Below are 16,027 nucleotides of genomic sequence, written 5' to 3'. Positions count from 1 at the left end.
GCTCTTTCCACTGAGCCACGCTGCTTCTCATGAGTCACGCTGCTTCTCATAGCAATAAATAGAATCAAGGGGATGAACATCTCATTAAAACAATAGCAAATAAATAGAATCAAGGTGATGTATACCTCATTAACAAAATTCAGCTGTGTGACTGTGGACAAGTCACTTAACTTCTCTGTGCCTCATTTACCTCATCTGTAAAATGGGGATTAACTGTGAGCCTCATGTGGGACAACCTGATGACCCTCTATCTACCCCAGCACTTAGAATAGTGCTCTGCACATAGTAAGCACTTAACAAATACCAACATTATTATTATCATTATTTTCCTTGACCGCAAGGAACATTCTGAAGAAATCCGATCAGGCACCCAAGTAGTAGTGAAATAACTAATCAATCAAGCATATTTGTTGAGCGCTTACTCTGTGCGGAGCACTCGACTAAGCACTTGAGAAAGTACAATAGAACAGAGTTGGTAGACACGTTCCCTGGCAACTAGTAGGACTCCCTTCCTCACCAAGAAATTGTGTTTCTCGAGTATTAAGTCAGAGTGGTCTGGACGTCCGGGCCAGAGGCAGGAGGTGAGGAAGAGGTCGGCGGAGAGATGGTCGAGAGCGAGGTACAGTGAGAAGATTGGCGTTAGAGGAGCAAAGTGAGCGGGTTGGGTTGTAGAAGGAGGGTAGCGAGGTGAGGTCGGGGTGGGTATGGTGGTGGAGAGCATAAAAGCCAAAGGTGAGGAGTTTCCGTTTGATGCGGAGGTGGACTGAACGATTCTGTGGAGAAATAATCCGGGCAGGAGAGTGAAATATAATAATAATAATGTTGGTATTTGTTGAGTGCTTACTCTGTGCAGAGCACTGTTCTAAGCATGGGGTAGATACAGGGTGATCAGGTTGTCCCACATGAGGCTCACAGTCTTAATCCCCATTTTACAAATGAGGGAACTGAGGTCCAGAGAAGTGAAGTGACTTGCCCACAGTCCCACAGCTGACAAGTGGCAGAGCTGGGATTCGGACCCAGTTCGAAACATGAACTGGAGTGGGGAGAGACAGGAGGCAGGTCAGTGAGGAGCCTGAGGCAATAATCTAAGCGGGATAGGATAAATTCATTCATTCAGTAGTAGAGCTTACTATGTGCAGAGCACTTTACTAAGCGCTTGGAATGTACAATTCAGCAACAGACAGAGACAATCCCTGCCCAATGACGGGCTCACATAAGTCCTCGGGTAAGCAGAGTATCAGTTCAGATGGAAAGGAAAGCGTGGATTTTAGTGGTGTCGTGAATGTTGAACCGACAGGATTTGGCGACAAGTCAGATACGTGGGTTGAATGACAGAGACGAGTTGGGGATAATGCCAAGATTACAGGCTTGTGAGACGGGGAGGGTGGTGTCGTTGTCTACGGTGATGGGAAATGCGGGGGGAGGACCGGGTTTGGTTGGAAAGATGAGGAGTTTTGTTGTGGGCATGTTACGTTTGAGGGGTGGGCGGGACATCCAGGTCGAGGTGTCCTGAAGTCCTGAAAGTCGGAGAAAATGTGAGCCTGCAGAGAAGGAGAGAGGTCAGGGCTGCAGTTGGAGTTTTGGGAATCATCCGTTTGAGGTGTGGGCGGGACATCCAGGTCGAGGTGTCCTGAAGTCCTGAAAGTCGGAGAAAATGTGAGCCTGCAGAGAAGGCGAGAGGTCAGGGCTGCAGATGGAATTTTGGGAATCATCCGCGTAGAGGTGGGGGTTGAAGCCGTGGGAGTCCTCCAAGGGAACGGATGTAGTGGAGCAAGGAAGGGGACCCAGAACTGAACCTTAAGAGACCAGCCCCACAGTTAGGAGGTGGGAGGCAATCGATCATCAGTCGATTGTATTTATTAAGTGCTCACCATGTGCAGAGCACTGTACTAAGCGCTTGGGAGAGGACACTATAACAGTATAACGGACACATTCCCTGCCCACAACTGGCTTACGGTCTAGAGGGGGAGACAGACATTCATCTAGACTATAAATTCACTGTGGGCAGGGAATGTGTCTGTTGTTATATTGTACTTTCCCAATAATAATAATAATAATGTTGGCATTTGTTAAGTGCTTACTATGTGCAAAGCACTGTTCTAAGCACTGGGGAGGATACAAGGTGATGAGGTTGTCCCACGTGGGGCTCACAGTCTTAATCCCCATTTTACAGATGAGGTCACTGAGGCCCCGAGAAGTGAAGTGACTGGCCCAAAGTCACACAGCTGACAAGCGGCGGAGCCGGGATTTGTACCCATGATCTCTGACTCCCCAACCCGTGCTTTTTCCACTGAGCCAGGCTGCTCTTAATACAGTGTTTTGTCAACTAAGTGCTCACCAAACACGATTGATAGAATGAATATAAATAAATAAAATGACAGATTATGCACATAAGTGGTGTGGGGCTGGGAGGGGATGAATTAAGGGAGCGAGTCAGGGAGAAGGAGAAGAGGAAAGAAGGACCCAGTCAAGGAAGGCCTCCCGGAGGAGATGTGTCTTCAGTAAGGTTTTGAAGGGGGTGAAGAGTGATCATCTGTCCGATATGAAGAGGGAGGGCGTTCCAGGCCAGAGGCAGGATGTGGACGAGAAGTAGACGGCGAGATAGGTGAGATGGAGGTACAGCGAGAAGTTTAGCATTCACCTCAGAGGAGGAGCCCGCGAAAGACACTGAGAATGAGCGGCCGGAGACATAGGAGGAGAACCAGGAGAGGACGGTGACGGCGAAGCCGAGATTGGATAAAGGTTTTTGGAGAAGGGGGTGGTCGAAGGCAGCTGAGAGGTTGAGAAGGATCGGTGGGAGAGGATCCGGACGGAGGGTCCTCGGGGACCCGGAGGAAGCGGCCGAATTGTACTCTCCCAGCACTCAGTACAGTGCTCTGCACGCAGTAAGTGCTCAATAAATACGATTGAATGAATGAATGAAGCAGCGTGGCCGTCCCGGGCGGGAGGCCACGGAGGGAAGCCTGGGGGGCAGAGGCAGCTCGGATGAAGCGGAAGGAGAATGTTAATTTTGAAATAAAGAGGCCGCCAAATACTCTGTGACTTAAGGATCACTGGGAAAGCAAGCCTCGCGTCTCTACTCTCGTATGGGAGATCCGAAATCTTGAACCGAAACCCAGTCTCCTCCCCGGATTATCATAGTCAGGCGTGCAATCAATCATTCGATTGATGGTATTTATTGAGTGCTGATTTCGTGCAGAGCATTGGTATAAGCCCTCGGGAGGGTATGGTGTAATAGAATCGGTAGACACGTACTCTGTCCACAAAGAAATTTCAGGCCAGAGCGGGAGTTGGCGTTAAAATGAATTACAGGTCGGGGCAAATGGCAGAGTATATGAATATAAATAAGTAAAATAAATTGTGTTATTTGTTAAGCGCTTACTATGTGCAAAGCACCGTTCTAAGCGCTGGGGGATACAAGGTGATCAGGTTGTCCCGGGTGGGGCTCGCAGTTTTAATCCCCATTTTACAGATGAGGTCACTGAGGCACCGAAGTTGTGACTTGCCCAAAGTCACACAGCTGACATGTGGAGGATCAGGAATTAGAACGCGCGACCTCTGACTCCCAAGCCCGCTCTCTTTCCACTGAGCCACACTGAATATATTCTGGGCCCCCTTCTCCCTGTACCCACTCCCTTGGAGAACTCACTCCTCCTTGGAGAACTCATGACGTAACATGGCGTAGCAAATAGAGCCCAGGCCTGGGAGTCAGAAGGTCGTGGGTTCTAATCCCGGCTCTGCCACCTGTCCACTGTGTGACCTTGGGAAGGTCACTTCACTTCCCCGGGCCTCAGTGACCTCATCTATAAAACGGGGATTGAGACTGTGAGTCCCACGTGGGACAGGGACTGCGTCCAACCCGATTTACTTGTGTCCACCCCAGTGCTTAGTACAGTGCCCGGCACGTAGTTAGCGCTTAAGAGATCGTACAGTTATTATTGCTACAATTATTATCGTTATTATTTATCATCAACTAATCAACAGTAGTTATTGAACATTTACACTGGGAGAGTAAAGTAGTAACAATGATGATGTTTTGTTAAGCGGTTACTATGTGCCAAGCACTCTTCTAACAGCGGAGTTATTAGGCACGGTCACGGGAGCGGCCCGGCCTCTCCTGGGAAAGACCACAGGAGTGGGAGTCGGAGGACCCAGGTTCTAATCCCAGCTCTCACCCATTGCCTGCTGTGTGACCTTGGGCCAGGTATTTAACTTCTCTGCGCCTCCGTTACCTCAACTGTAAAATGGGGATTAAATACCCGTTGTCCTTCCTCCTTAGACTGTGAGTCTCGTGCACTTTTCTAAGCGCTGAGGTAGATACGAGACGATCAGGTTGGACATAGTCTCTGCCCACATGGGACTCGCAGTCTAAGTAGATGGAAATGGGATCGAATCCTCATTTTACAGATGAGGAAACTGCGGCCCCAGCGGAGTTGCGTGTTTCGCCCCAAGTAATAATAATAATGTTGGTATTTGTTAAGCGCTTACTATGTGCAGAGCACTGTTCTAAGCGCTGGGGGAGATACAGGGTCATCAGGTGGTCCCGCGTGAGGCTCACAGTTAATCCCCATTTTACAGATGAGGGAACTGAGGCCCAGAGAAGTGAAGTGACTCGCCCACAGTCACACAGCTGACAAGTGACAGAGCCGGGAGTCGAACCCATGACCTCTGACTCCGAAGCCCAGGCTCTTTCCACTGAGTCACGCTGCTTCCCCAAGTAGCGAAGCGGACAAATGTCAGGATTAGAATTTAGGTCCTCTGACTCCCAGGCCCATGCTCTTTCCGCTAGGTCTGGGATTCTCACAAACTAGATCATAACTATATCCACTAATAATATTAATAATAACGATGGCATTTGTTAAGCGCTTACTATGTGCAAAGTACTGTTCTAAGCACTGGGGGGATACAAGGTGATCAGGTTGTCCCACGTGGGGCTCACAGTCTTCATCCCCATTTTACAGATGAGGGAACTGAGGTGCAGAGAAGTGAAACGACTTGCCCACAGTCATACAGCTGGCAAGCGGCGGAGTCGGGATTAAAACCCATGCCCTTTGACTCCCAAGCCCGGGCTCTTTCCACTGAGCCACGCACGATAGAGTTGGTAGACATGATCCCCGCGCATGAGGAGGTTGCCAACTCCAGGGATGTCCTGATTCATGTCAGTAGTCCCGACAGGATCAGAAGAACTAGCGCATAAATTGTAGCGGGGGGAGCCCATTTCTTCAAGCCAGTTGGCAAGACGGGTCCAGCCGGTGCCTAGAATTATTCATTCATTCAATAGTATTTATTGAGCGCTTACTATGTGCAGAGCACTGTACCAAGTGCTTGGAATGTACAGATCGGTAACAGATAGAGACAGTCCCTGCCCTCTGACGGGCTCACGGTCTAATCGGGGGAGACGGACAGACAGGAACGATGGCAATAAATAGAATCGAGGGGATGAACATCTCATTAAAACAATGGTAAATAAATAGAATCAAGGTGATGTACATCTCATTAACAAAAATAGGGTAATAGAATTAGTTCTCCAAGCGCTTAACACAGTGCTCTGCATAAGGGCTCAGTAAATACCATTCATTCATTCAGTAGTATTTATTGAGCGCTTACTAGGTGCTGAGCACTGTACCAAGCGCTTGGAATGGACAAATCGGTAACAGATAGAGACAGTCCCTGCCGTCTGACGGGCTCACGGTCTGATCGGGGGAGACGGACGGACGAGAACGATGGCGATAGATAGAGTCGAGGGGAAGAACGTCTCGTGAAAACCGATGGCAAATAAATAGAATCAGGGTGATGTACATCTCATTAAACAAAATAAATAGGGTGATGAAGATCTATACAGTCGAGCGGACGAGTACGGTGCTGAGGGGGTGGGACGGGAGAGGGGGAGGAGCAGAGGGAAAAGGGGGGAGCTCAGTCTGGGAAGGCTTCTTGGAGGAGGTGAGCTTTAAATAGGGATTTGAAGCCGACGGTCTTCCAAAGGACTGTATTTTAGATCGACCGATCAATCGATCGTTGGTATTTCTCGGGCGCTTACTGAGTGCCACGCACTGTACTAAACACTTGGGAGAGATCAGTATAATAAGGTTGGTTGATGTGGTAGCTCCTTTACAGTCTAGAGGGGGAGACAGAAGTTAAAACAGAAGTTAAAAACGAAGGAGCAGCAGCGTGGCTCAGTGGAAAGAGCCCGGGCTTGGGAGTCAGAGGTCATGGGTTCGAATCCAGGCTCCTCCTCTTATCAGCTGTGTGACTGTGGGCAAGTCACTTCACTTCTCTGTGCCTCGGTTGCCTCATCTGTAAAATGGGGATGAAGACTGTGAGCCTCACGTGGGGCAACCTGATTACCCTGTATCTCTCCCAGCGCTTAGAACAGTGCTCTGCACATAGTAAGTGCTTAACAAATACCAACATTATCATTATTATTATTAAATTGCGGTCTTAGATATAAATGCTGTGGGATTAGGTTTTATCACCCTGCCCACATATTCTAAACTTTGAGCTCAAATCTCCTAATAAAAATAATAATAATAATAATGATAGTGTTTGTTAAGTACTTATTATGTGCCAAGCACTGTTCTAAACACCGGGGTAGATATGAGGCAATGAGGTTGCCCCACGTGGGGCTCACCGTCTTAATCCCCATTTTACAGATGAGGTCACTGAGGCACAGAGAAGTGAAGTGGCTTGCCCAACAAATTTCTGACTCCCAGACCCGGGCCGTAGCCACTACGCCAGGCTGCTTCTCCCCATAAACACATTCTCCATATCACGGACACTTAGTACAGCGCTCTGCCCATAGTAAGCGCTCAATAAATACGATAGAATCCCCCGCCCGCAACGAGCTTACGGTCTAGACGGGGAGACGGACGTTAATTTGGGATGGGCCGAAAGGAGGAAGAGGATTGAGGTGACATGGCGAGTTCTGAGAAATTAACGGTTTCAGGAGAGATGGTCAGCGGCGATAACTGTTTCATCTGGTCTTTCCATTGATGGGCCGCTGATTTTGCATGCAGGTCCCTTGGTCCCCGCAGGTTCAGGCTCCAACAGTCAGTTCAGTAAGCGTATTTATTGAGCGCTTACTGTGTGCAGAGCACTCTACTGAGCATTCAGTAGACTCTCTACACTGTGAGTTCCTTGTGGAAAGGGAATGTGTCTGTTTATTGTTATTTTGTACTCTCCCAAGTGCCTAGTACAGTGCTTTGCTCGCAGTAGGAGCTCAATAAATGCAATCGAGTAATGCATGAATGAATAATTGCGTGGGAGAGTACAATACCACAATATAACAGATACAGCCTTCGTTCACAAGGAGCTTACGGTATAGAGAGGAAGACAGAAATTAATAGAAATTCAGGTGTTTGGATAAAGCAGGGGCCTGGGAGTCAGAAGGTCATGGGTTCTAATCCCGGCTCCACCACCTGTCTTCTGTGTGACTTCGGGCAAGTCACTTCACTTCTCTGTGCCTCAGTTCCCTCATGTGTAAAATGGGGATGAAGACTGTGAGCCCCACATGGGACAACCTGATTACCTTGTATTTACCCCAGTGCTTAGAACAGTGCTTGGCATGTAGTAAGTGCTTAACAAAGACCATCATCATCATTATTATTATTATTATAATTACCACCAGTCTGCTGTGTGACTTGGGCAAGTCAATTTGCTTCTCTGGGCCTCAGCTACCTCATCCGTAAAATGGGGATTGAGACTGTGAGCCCCATGTGGGACAGGGACTGTGTCCAACCCAATTAGCTTGTATCCACCCCAGTGCTTAGGACAGTGCCTGGCACATAGTAAGCGCTTAATAAATGCCATCACTTTTATTTATATAAACAGATATTGACCCTCCCCTACACTTGTAAGGGAGAAGAGCCCCGTCTTCCTCCCACCCCAAACTCCAGTGCTGGTAGCTTGGGAACAAGAGTTTCCATTCAGTCAGTCAGTCAGTCAGTCAGACAGTAGTATTTATGAGTGTTTACTGTGTGCAGAGCACTGTACTAAGCGCTTGGGAGAGTACAATAGAACAATAAAGAGACACTTTCCCTGCCCACAATGAGCTTACAGTCTAGAGGGGGGAATGCCCACCATTCCCATCCTCCCGGGCTCGAGCTGGTCTTGATTTGGGGGTGCTTTGACTTGGACTTTCCCCACTCCCCCAATCCACGTGGCCTCCTCCTCCTTCCTGCCTGCACCCCCCGCCTCCCTCAGTTTCTCCTTTTGCTCCGGAAATAGCCTGGCATCAAGCAAGACACAAGCTCCTTCAAAACCAGCGGGGTTTGTGTCAATGGGTTGGTCAGGGAATGTGTCTGTTCTATTGTTATATCGTACTCTCCTAAGCGCTTAGTACAGTGCTCTGCACACAGTAAGCGCTCAATAAATACAGGTCAACTGACGAACTGACGCAGTTGGAGTCAACAGGCAGATTCTCCCATACAGGTTGTGGCGGCCACTCAACGGATAGAGCAAGTAGCATGGTCTAGTGACTAGAGCCCGGTCCCGAGAGCCAGAAGGTCCTGGGTTCTAATCCCGGCTCTGCCCCTTGTCTGCTGTGTGACTTTGGCCAAGTCACTTGACGTCTGTAGGCCAGATCTGTTAAATGGGGATTGAGACTGTGAGCCCCACGAAGGACGGAACTGTGTCCACCTTGATTTGCTTGTGTCCACCCCAGACCTTAGAACGGTGCCTGGCATGTAATAATAACAATAATAATAATAATGATGATGGTATTTGTTAAGCGCTTACTATGTGCAAAGCACAGTTCTAAGCCCCGGAGGGGGCTACAGGTGATCGGATTGTCCCAAGTGGGGCTCACATTCTTAATCCCCATAATAAGCGCTTGACAAATGCCACAACTCTTCTTATTATTTTATTTTAAGAGTCATAGCCTAGCAGGCTAAACACGTCTCGTGTTACCCGCCTTGTGAGATGCCCGGAATATCGAAACTTTATCATAACCTCTGGGAAGGCTCAGAGGGAATGGAGCAAAGAGGAAAATAAGTCCTTTTCCTTTCCACACCTAGGGATTCACTCTTCATTCAAGGGTCCGTGGGAGCCAGAGAATCCAGTGATGGTTGAATGCCATATTTAGTGACCTCCAATTTGTGGAGTATGTCATAATAGTAACGGTGATGGATACCTACTAAGCGCTTAAGCACTGTGCGAAGTACTGGGATAGATAATAATGTTGGTATTTGTTAAGCACTTACTATGTGCAGAGCACTGTTCTAAGCGCTGGGGGAGATACAGAGTCATCAGATTGTCCCACGTGAGGTTCACAGTTAATCCCTATTTGACAGATGAGGGAACTGAGGCCCAGAGAAGTGAAGTGACTTGCCCACAGTCACACAGCTGACAAGTGGCAGAGCTGAGATAATCAGATCAACCCCCGTTGGGTCCCACTCTAGGCTAAGAGAAAGGGAAAGCATTTGCCAGATGAGGAAACTGAGGCCCAAAGAAGTTAAATGACTCACCCAAGGTCACGCAGCAAGTACGTGGTGCAGCCGGGATTAGAACCTGGGTCTCCACACGTCCAGGCCCCCGATGTTTCCGTAAGGCCACGTTGCCTCCGTCTTAGCAAATTCTCTCGGTATTCATGATCGGGCAGAACAAGGTTCATCGTTTCATTCACCTAACTGCAAAACACTTCGCTTTTTCAGCTGAAACGCCTCCGAGAGGCTGAAAGTCAGTACAAACCCCTGCTGGATAAAAACAAACGTCTCAGTCGGAAGAATGAAGATCTATCCCATTCTTTACGTCGAATGGAAAATAAATTAAAGTTTATTCAACAAGAAAACATAGAGATGGTAAGACAGAGCCTCGGGGAAGTTATATTCATTTGAGAGTCAAGGTTGAGCTGAAAGAGAAATGGGGTAAGAATTGGATCTACTTCGAGCATAACCTCGAAGCCTCAATCTAAGCCGTAATCTAAGTTTAATCACAGCATGCGTGGATCCAAGGGACACCGTGGGGTGAGATTGTTTTTGTCATAAAGCACTCTAGTCAGGACAAGCAGTCCATCAGTCAATCAGTCGATTTCTTGTGCGCATACTGGGTGCAGAGCACTGCACTAAGCACTTGGGAGAATACAGTAATAATAATAATAAGGTTGGTATTTGTTAAGCACTTACTATGTGCCAAGCACTGTTTGAAGCACTGGGGTAGATATATGGGAATCAGGTTGTCCCACGTGGGGCTCACAGTTAATCCCCATTTTACAGATGGGGTAATCGAGGCCCAGAGAAGTGAAGTGACTTGCCCACAGTCACACAGCTGACAAGTGGCAGAGCCGCGATTCGAACCCATGATCTCTGACTCCCAAGCCCGGGCTCTTTCCACTGAGCCACGCTGCTTCTCTAAAATAATGTTGGCATTTGTTAAGCGCTTACTATGTGCAAAGCACTGTTCTAAGCGCTGGGGAGTATACAAGGTGATTAGGTTGTCCCACGAGGGGCTCACAGTCTTAATGCCCATTTTACAGATGAGGGAACGGAGGCCCAGAGAGGTTAAGTGACTTGCCCAAAGTCACACAGCTGACAAGCGGCAAAGCCGGGATTTGAACCCGTGATCTCTGCCTTCCCAGCCCGGGCTCTTTCCACTGAGCCACGCCGCTTCTCCATAATCAATCAGTGGTATTTATTGAGTGCTTACCATGTGCGCTACTTACTAAGTTAAAAGAAAGGAAGCAACAGAGTTTTAAAGGTATTCATTTATTGTTGTATCGTTCTCTCCCAGGTACTTAGAATAGTGCTGTGCACGGAGTAAGTGCTCAATATGTATGATTGAATAATAATGATGGTATTTGTGAAGTGCTTACTGTGTGCCAAGCACTGTTCTAAGCACTGGATGAACTCATGGTATGTACTGAGCGCTTTCTGTGTGCAGAGCACGGTACTGAGCGCTTGGGAGAGTACAGTATAACAACAAACAGACACATTCCTGCCCACAATGAGCTCACAGTCTAGACGGGGAGACAGACATTAATACAAATAAATAAATAGATAAATTAATCAACTGATTACAAGATATTTATCTTGAATGATGGTGGGGGAGGACAGAGATTACCAAAGTGCTAAGTTTGTCTCTCAACTCTAGTCTCCAGTCTCTAGATTTTAAGTTCATTGTGGGCCGAAGTTGTCTGTCAACTCTGTTATGCTGTACTCTCCCGAGCGCTTAGTACAGTGCTCTGCACACAGTAAGTGGTCAGTAAATACAATCGATTGATTGATGGACTAAACGGGTGAGGCCCCGGTTGCGTAAGTGGTTCAGTGGGTGGGGAGGTGTAGAAATAAATTGGGGTGCTGTTAGAGAGAACAAACTCAAAGCCGGACATGAACAAAGTCTTTTAGACTGTGAGCCCATCGTGAGCAGAGATTGTCTCTACTTGTTCCCGAATTTGTCCTTTCCAAGCGCTTAGTGCAGTGTTCTGCATGCAGTAAGCGCTCAATATATACGATTGAATGAATGAAGTGGATCAGAATCCCCCCGGTTTGAGTGGTCCGGAAGGGGCGGAAGCCCGTGTGGTAAACTCGCTTAATCACCCGCAGTTTTCTCTTGCATTCTTCTCAGAGACAAAGAGTTGGAGCGATTAGAAGGCCGAGCTCCTTGAACGATCTCGACCAGAATCAGGAAGAAAGGGAAGTTGAATTTTTGAAACTTCAAATCGTGGAACAGCAGAATTTCATCGATGAGCTCTCCAAGGTAATATTGATTTCTAGTAAAGTCTATCGTTATGTCAATCAATCTATGGCATTATTGACTGCTTACCTATTCCAAGCACTGTACTAAGCGCTTGGGAGGGTATAATGTCCCAAAGGTAGGTATATGTCCCTTTCCCCAGTGTTTACTATAGTGCTTGGCACCAAATCAGTGCTCTGCAAATGGGATCATGATATGCTTCCTAGGTTTTTTTTTAAAAAGTGATTTTCTTTTATTGTTTATAGCATTTGTTAAATGCTTATTTTAGGCCGGGTGCTGTATTAAGTGCCGGGGAAGGTAATAATGATAATAATGATGGTATTCGTACGGGGCTTACTATGCTCCAGGCATTGTACTAAGCGCCGGAGTGGATGCAAGCCAATCGGATTGGACGCGGCCCCGTCTCGCGGTCTTAATCCCCATATTTCAGATGAGGTGACTGAAGCCCGGAGAAGGGAAAAGACTCACCCAAGGTCACGCAGCAGACAAGTGGCAGAGCCAGGATTAGGACGCAGGTCCTTCTGAGTCCTAGGCCCATGCTCTACCCACTAGGCAACACTGCTTCTTATTCTAAGTGGAGTCCCCCCCACGCCCACCGCCGCTATCCAGTCTTGGGGGAGGGAGTCTTGGCTCTCAGCCCTTAGGCCACGCCCCACCCTCCCCAGCTCTACCCGATCTAATAACCAAACAATTTCAAAAACTAGTGATTTAGTCCTGTTTGACCTTGGTAATGTTTAAAATATCTTTTTTTTTCCTAGACCCTTGAAACCGCTGGCTACGTAAAGAGTGTATTGGTAAGCCCACTATCCTTTCGGACAATAATGATGATTAGGATATTTGTTAAGCGCTTACTATGTGCCAAGCACTGTTCTAAGCGCTGGGGTAGACACAGGATAATCAGGTTGTCCCCTGTAGGGCTCACACTTTTAATCCCCATTTTACAGATGAGGTAACTGAGGCCCCGAGAAGTGAAGTGACTTCCCCAAGGTCACACAGAAAAAAGTGGCGGAGCCGGGATTAGAACCCACATCCTCTGATTACCAAGCCCGGGCTCTTTCCACTAAGCCACGCTCCGAGAGTATCTGAGTTTTCAGCTCATCAGTGTATTTTTACTCCTCTCCCTGGAATCGTGCTGATTTCCCACAGCTTCCTAGTAATGATCCCGGGACTGTTTTCATTCAGGCTTTATTCCGGGGGTCTATTTGTATTATCCGTCGAATTTGAAGAGGACAGCACTGACTGTGGCTTTGTTGACATTTATGCGGTGTCCGTATGGACACCGCTTCATCTGCCGCCCTGATAGTCAGATGGTCGGTCTGAACTTCGCATAAACGTTTAGAGAATTTTCCTACTTTGTCCATCTTTCACCACGCGTAGCTGGGGAAGGAAGATGGTCTTTTCAAGGGGATTCCCCGTATCTGCTTTCAGCTTTTCCAGCCTCTCCCTCCTCCTTCCCTCCCCTTTTCTCACCCAAGACCTCTCCCATTGGCTTCTGCCCCTTCTGATTAAGCAGGGGTAACTTTGGAAAAGTTTGAAACGTGCTTCGGGGACCCATTCATTCATTCAATAGTATTTATTGAGCGCTTACTATGTGCAGAGCACTGTACTGAGCGCTTGGAATGGACAGTTCGGCAACAGATAGAGAAAATCCCTGCCCATTGACGGGTTTACAGTCTAATCGGGGGAGACAGATGGACAAAAACAAGACAACTTTATCACGATAAATAGAATCAAGGGGATGGACCCCTCATTAACAAAATCAAAAGAGATCGTCTTTGGCAAAATAGCCAGTCATCACGTATTGTTCAGAGGCTATGTTGATCCCAGCAAATGGGCATCCATTCATTCACTCACTCGTATTTATTGAGCGTTTACTCTGTGCAGAGCATCGTACTAAGCGCTTGGAACTGTGCGAAAGAACAACAGACACATTCCCTGCCCACAGTGAGCGTACGGTCTAGAGGGGGAGACAGACGTTAATAGAAATAAGTGAATTACAAATCTGTACATGTGCTGCGTTAGAAAATTTCCTTATAGAATGAATTGGCTGATTGTAAAACTTGTTCTCTCGACCGGTTTAGACAATGGAACCGAAATTTCACCTGGCTGTATGTTTTACAAAATGGAATAATTGTCGGTTGGTTTCTCGATTATTTTTTTTTCTAGGAACGTGATAAGCTCTTACGGTATAGGAAACAGAGAAAGAAAATGGCAAAACTCCCCAAGGTAAAAGAAAAGTAATATTCGCTTAAGAGAAGCGCAACATATATTTTATTGATGATGAACCGTAGCAAATTTACAATCTCTACTTCTGGAGGATAAGTGAATCTCATATCTTTAAAAAGTTTTTAGTGTGAAACCAAACAAAAAAGAAGTCAGGGTTGCCTTATTTTGTTAAGAGAACATTGTTTTTTAATACAGAAGTTTCTTTTAATACTCTCCCAAGCACGTAGCACAGAGCTGTGTACACGGTAAGCCCTCAATTAATATCACTGATTGATAGATAATTAAGTGGAGAGGCCGATCATGAAAGGTGAGTTGCAGGAAAGGATGTTATTATGGATATTTCTGTTGATCTTTTGTAATGCATAAGGGTGGAGGAGACAGCATGGTCGGGGGGAAGCAGCTGAGGACTGCGAGTCAGGACACTTGGGTTCTAATTCATTCAGTAGTATTTATTGAGCGCTTACTATGTGCAGAGCACTGTACTAAGCGCTTGGAATCCTGGCTCTGCCAGCTGGGTGACTTTGGGCAAGTCATTCAACCTGGCTGGAAGTCAATTTCCTCAGCTGTAGATTTTATTCTCCCACGCTCTTAGTTCAGTGGTCTGCACACAGTTAGTTCACCATAAATTCGACTGATTGACAAGGAAACCTGCCTTGTTCCTGAAGAGTTAGGCGGGAAAGTAAATATTTGTAGTCACTGTTGTTTCCTTGGACCATAATTTATTTCAAGTATTGTACTAAGCGCTGCGGTGCATATAATAACAATAATGATGGTATTTGTTAAGCGCTTACTTTGTGCCAAGCACTGTTCTAAGCGCTGGGGTAGATACAGGTTGTCCCCCGTGGGGCTCACAGTCTCCATCCCCATTGTGCAGAGGAGGTAACTGAGGCCCAGAGAAGTGAAGTGACTTGCCCGAGGTCACACAGCAGACAAGTGGCGGAGCCGGGATTAGAACCCATGACCTTCTGACTCCCAGGCCCGGGCTCTGTCCACTACACCATGCTGCTTCTCGAACATGATAGATCACACACAATCCCTGCCCGGGACTCAGTGGAAAGAGCCCGGGCTTAGGACTCAGAGGTCATGGGTTCTAATCCCAGCTCTGCCACCTGTAAGCTCTGTGACTTTGGGCAAGTCACTTCACTTCTCGGTGCCTCAGTTCCCTCCTCTGTAAAATGGGGATTAAGACTGTGAGCCTCACGTGGGACAACCTGATTACCCTGCATCTACCCCAGCGCTTAGAACAGTGCTCTGCACATAGTAAATGCTTAACAAATACCAACATTATCATTATTATTATTATTATTATTACAGGGCTTACAGTTTCATAGCTCAAAATCCTATTTTCTATATCATTCTTATGTCTTCTCCTCGTAGGGTTCTTTACACCCTTGCTACTGGTTGTATTATAGACAAATTGTTATCATTATTAATAAAAATCAAACAGTATCTGGTCGAGCCCAGCAAGGCGGAGGCTGGGAGGTTTAGCATCGTGATCCCCTCGTTGACACCAAGAGACCCAGAGGTTAGAGATGAAATCCAAACGGGGAATCGATTAGTCAATCGATCAGTGATATTTATTGAGCGGTTACGATGTGCAGAGCTCTGTTCTGGGTGCTTGGGAGATTAAAATATACAGCTAAGGAAATTGAGTCCCAGCAAGGTTCAGTGACTGGCCCGAGGTCACCTTGCTCGCAGAGCCAGGATTAGAACCCAGGTCTAAAGTAGGAATAATAATAATAATAATTGTGGCATTTGTTAAGGACTTACTATGTGCCAGGCACTGTTCTAAGTGCCAGGGTAGGAACAAGTTAATTGTGTTAGTCACAGTCCCTGTCCCACAAGAGGCTCACAGTCTTAGTCTCCATTTTCCTGATGAGGTAACTGAGGCACACAGAAGTGAAGAGACTTGCCCAAGGTCACACAGAGGACAAGTTGTGGAGCTGGGATTAGAACTCAGGTCCTTCTGACTCCCGGGCCCAAGCTCTAGCCACTAGACCACACTCCTTCCATCCTCCTTGGGAGAGAGTTGGGGGAGACGTTCCTGCTTGCCCTTAAGGAGCTTACAATCTAATAGAACTGTACTTCCCAAGCGCTTCGTACGGTGCACTGCACA

General features: G+C 47.2%; 1 protein-coding gene across 12 annotated transcripts in view; it reads left to right on the top strand.

Annotated features, from left to right (window-relative positions):
• JAKMIP3 (Janus kinase and microtubule interacting protein 3) overlaps nt 1-16,027 on the top strand; it is a 201,420-nt gene that overhangs the window by 127,959 nt on the left and 57,434 nt on the right. For all 12 annotated transcript variants that reach the window (XM_029060716.2, XM_039911633.1, XM_029060715.2 and 9 more), the window contains 4 exons: nt 9,648-9,794; nt 11,557-11,688; nt 12,444-12,479; nt 13,852-13,911. In XM_029060716.2, coding sequence (XP_028916549.1) covers nt 9,648-9,794; nt 11,557-11,688; nt 12,444-12,479; nt 13,852-13,911 — 375 coding nt within the window. The remainder of the gene's footprint in view (nt 1-9,647; nt 9,795-11,556; nt 11,689-12,443; nt 12,480-13,851; nt 13,912-16,027) is intronic.

The sequence above is a fragment of the Ornithorhynchus anatinus genome, chromosome 3 (assembly GCF_004115215.2).
Source record: "Ornithorhynchus anatinus isolate Pmale09 chromosome 3, mOrnAna1.pri.v4, whole genome shotgun sequence".
NCBI classification, from domain to species: domain Eukaryota; kingdom Metazoa; phylum Chordata; class Mammalia; order Monotremata; family Ornithorhynchidae; genus Ornithorhynchus; species Ornithorhynchus anatinus.
Note: the sequence above shows the minus strand (reverse complement) of the source record. Positions and strands in the feature narration are given on the sequence as shown.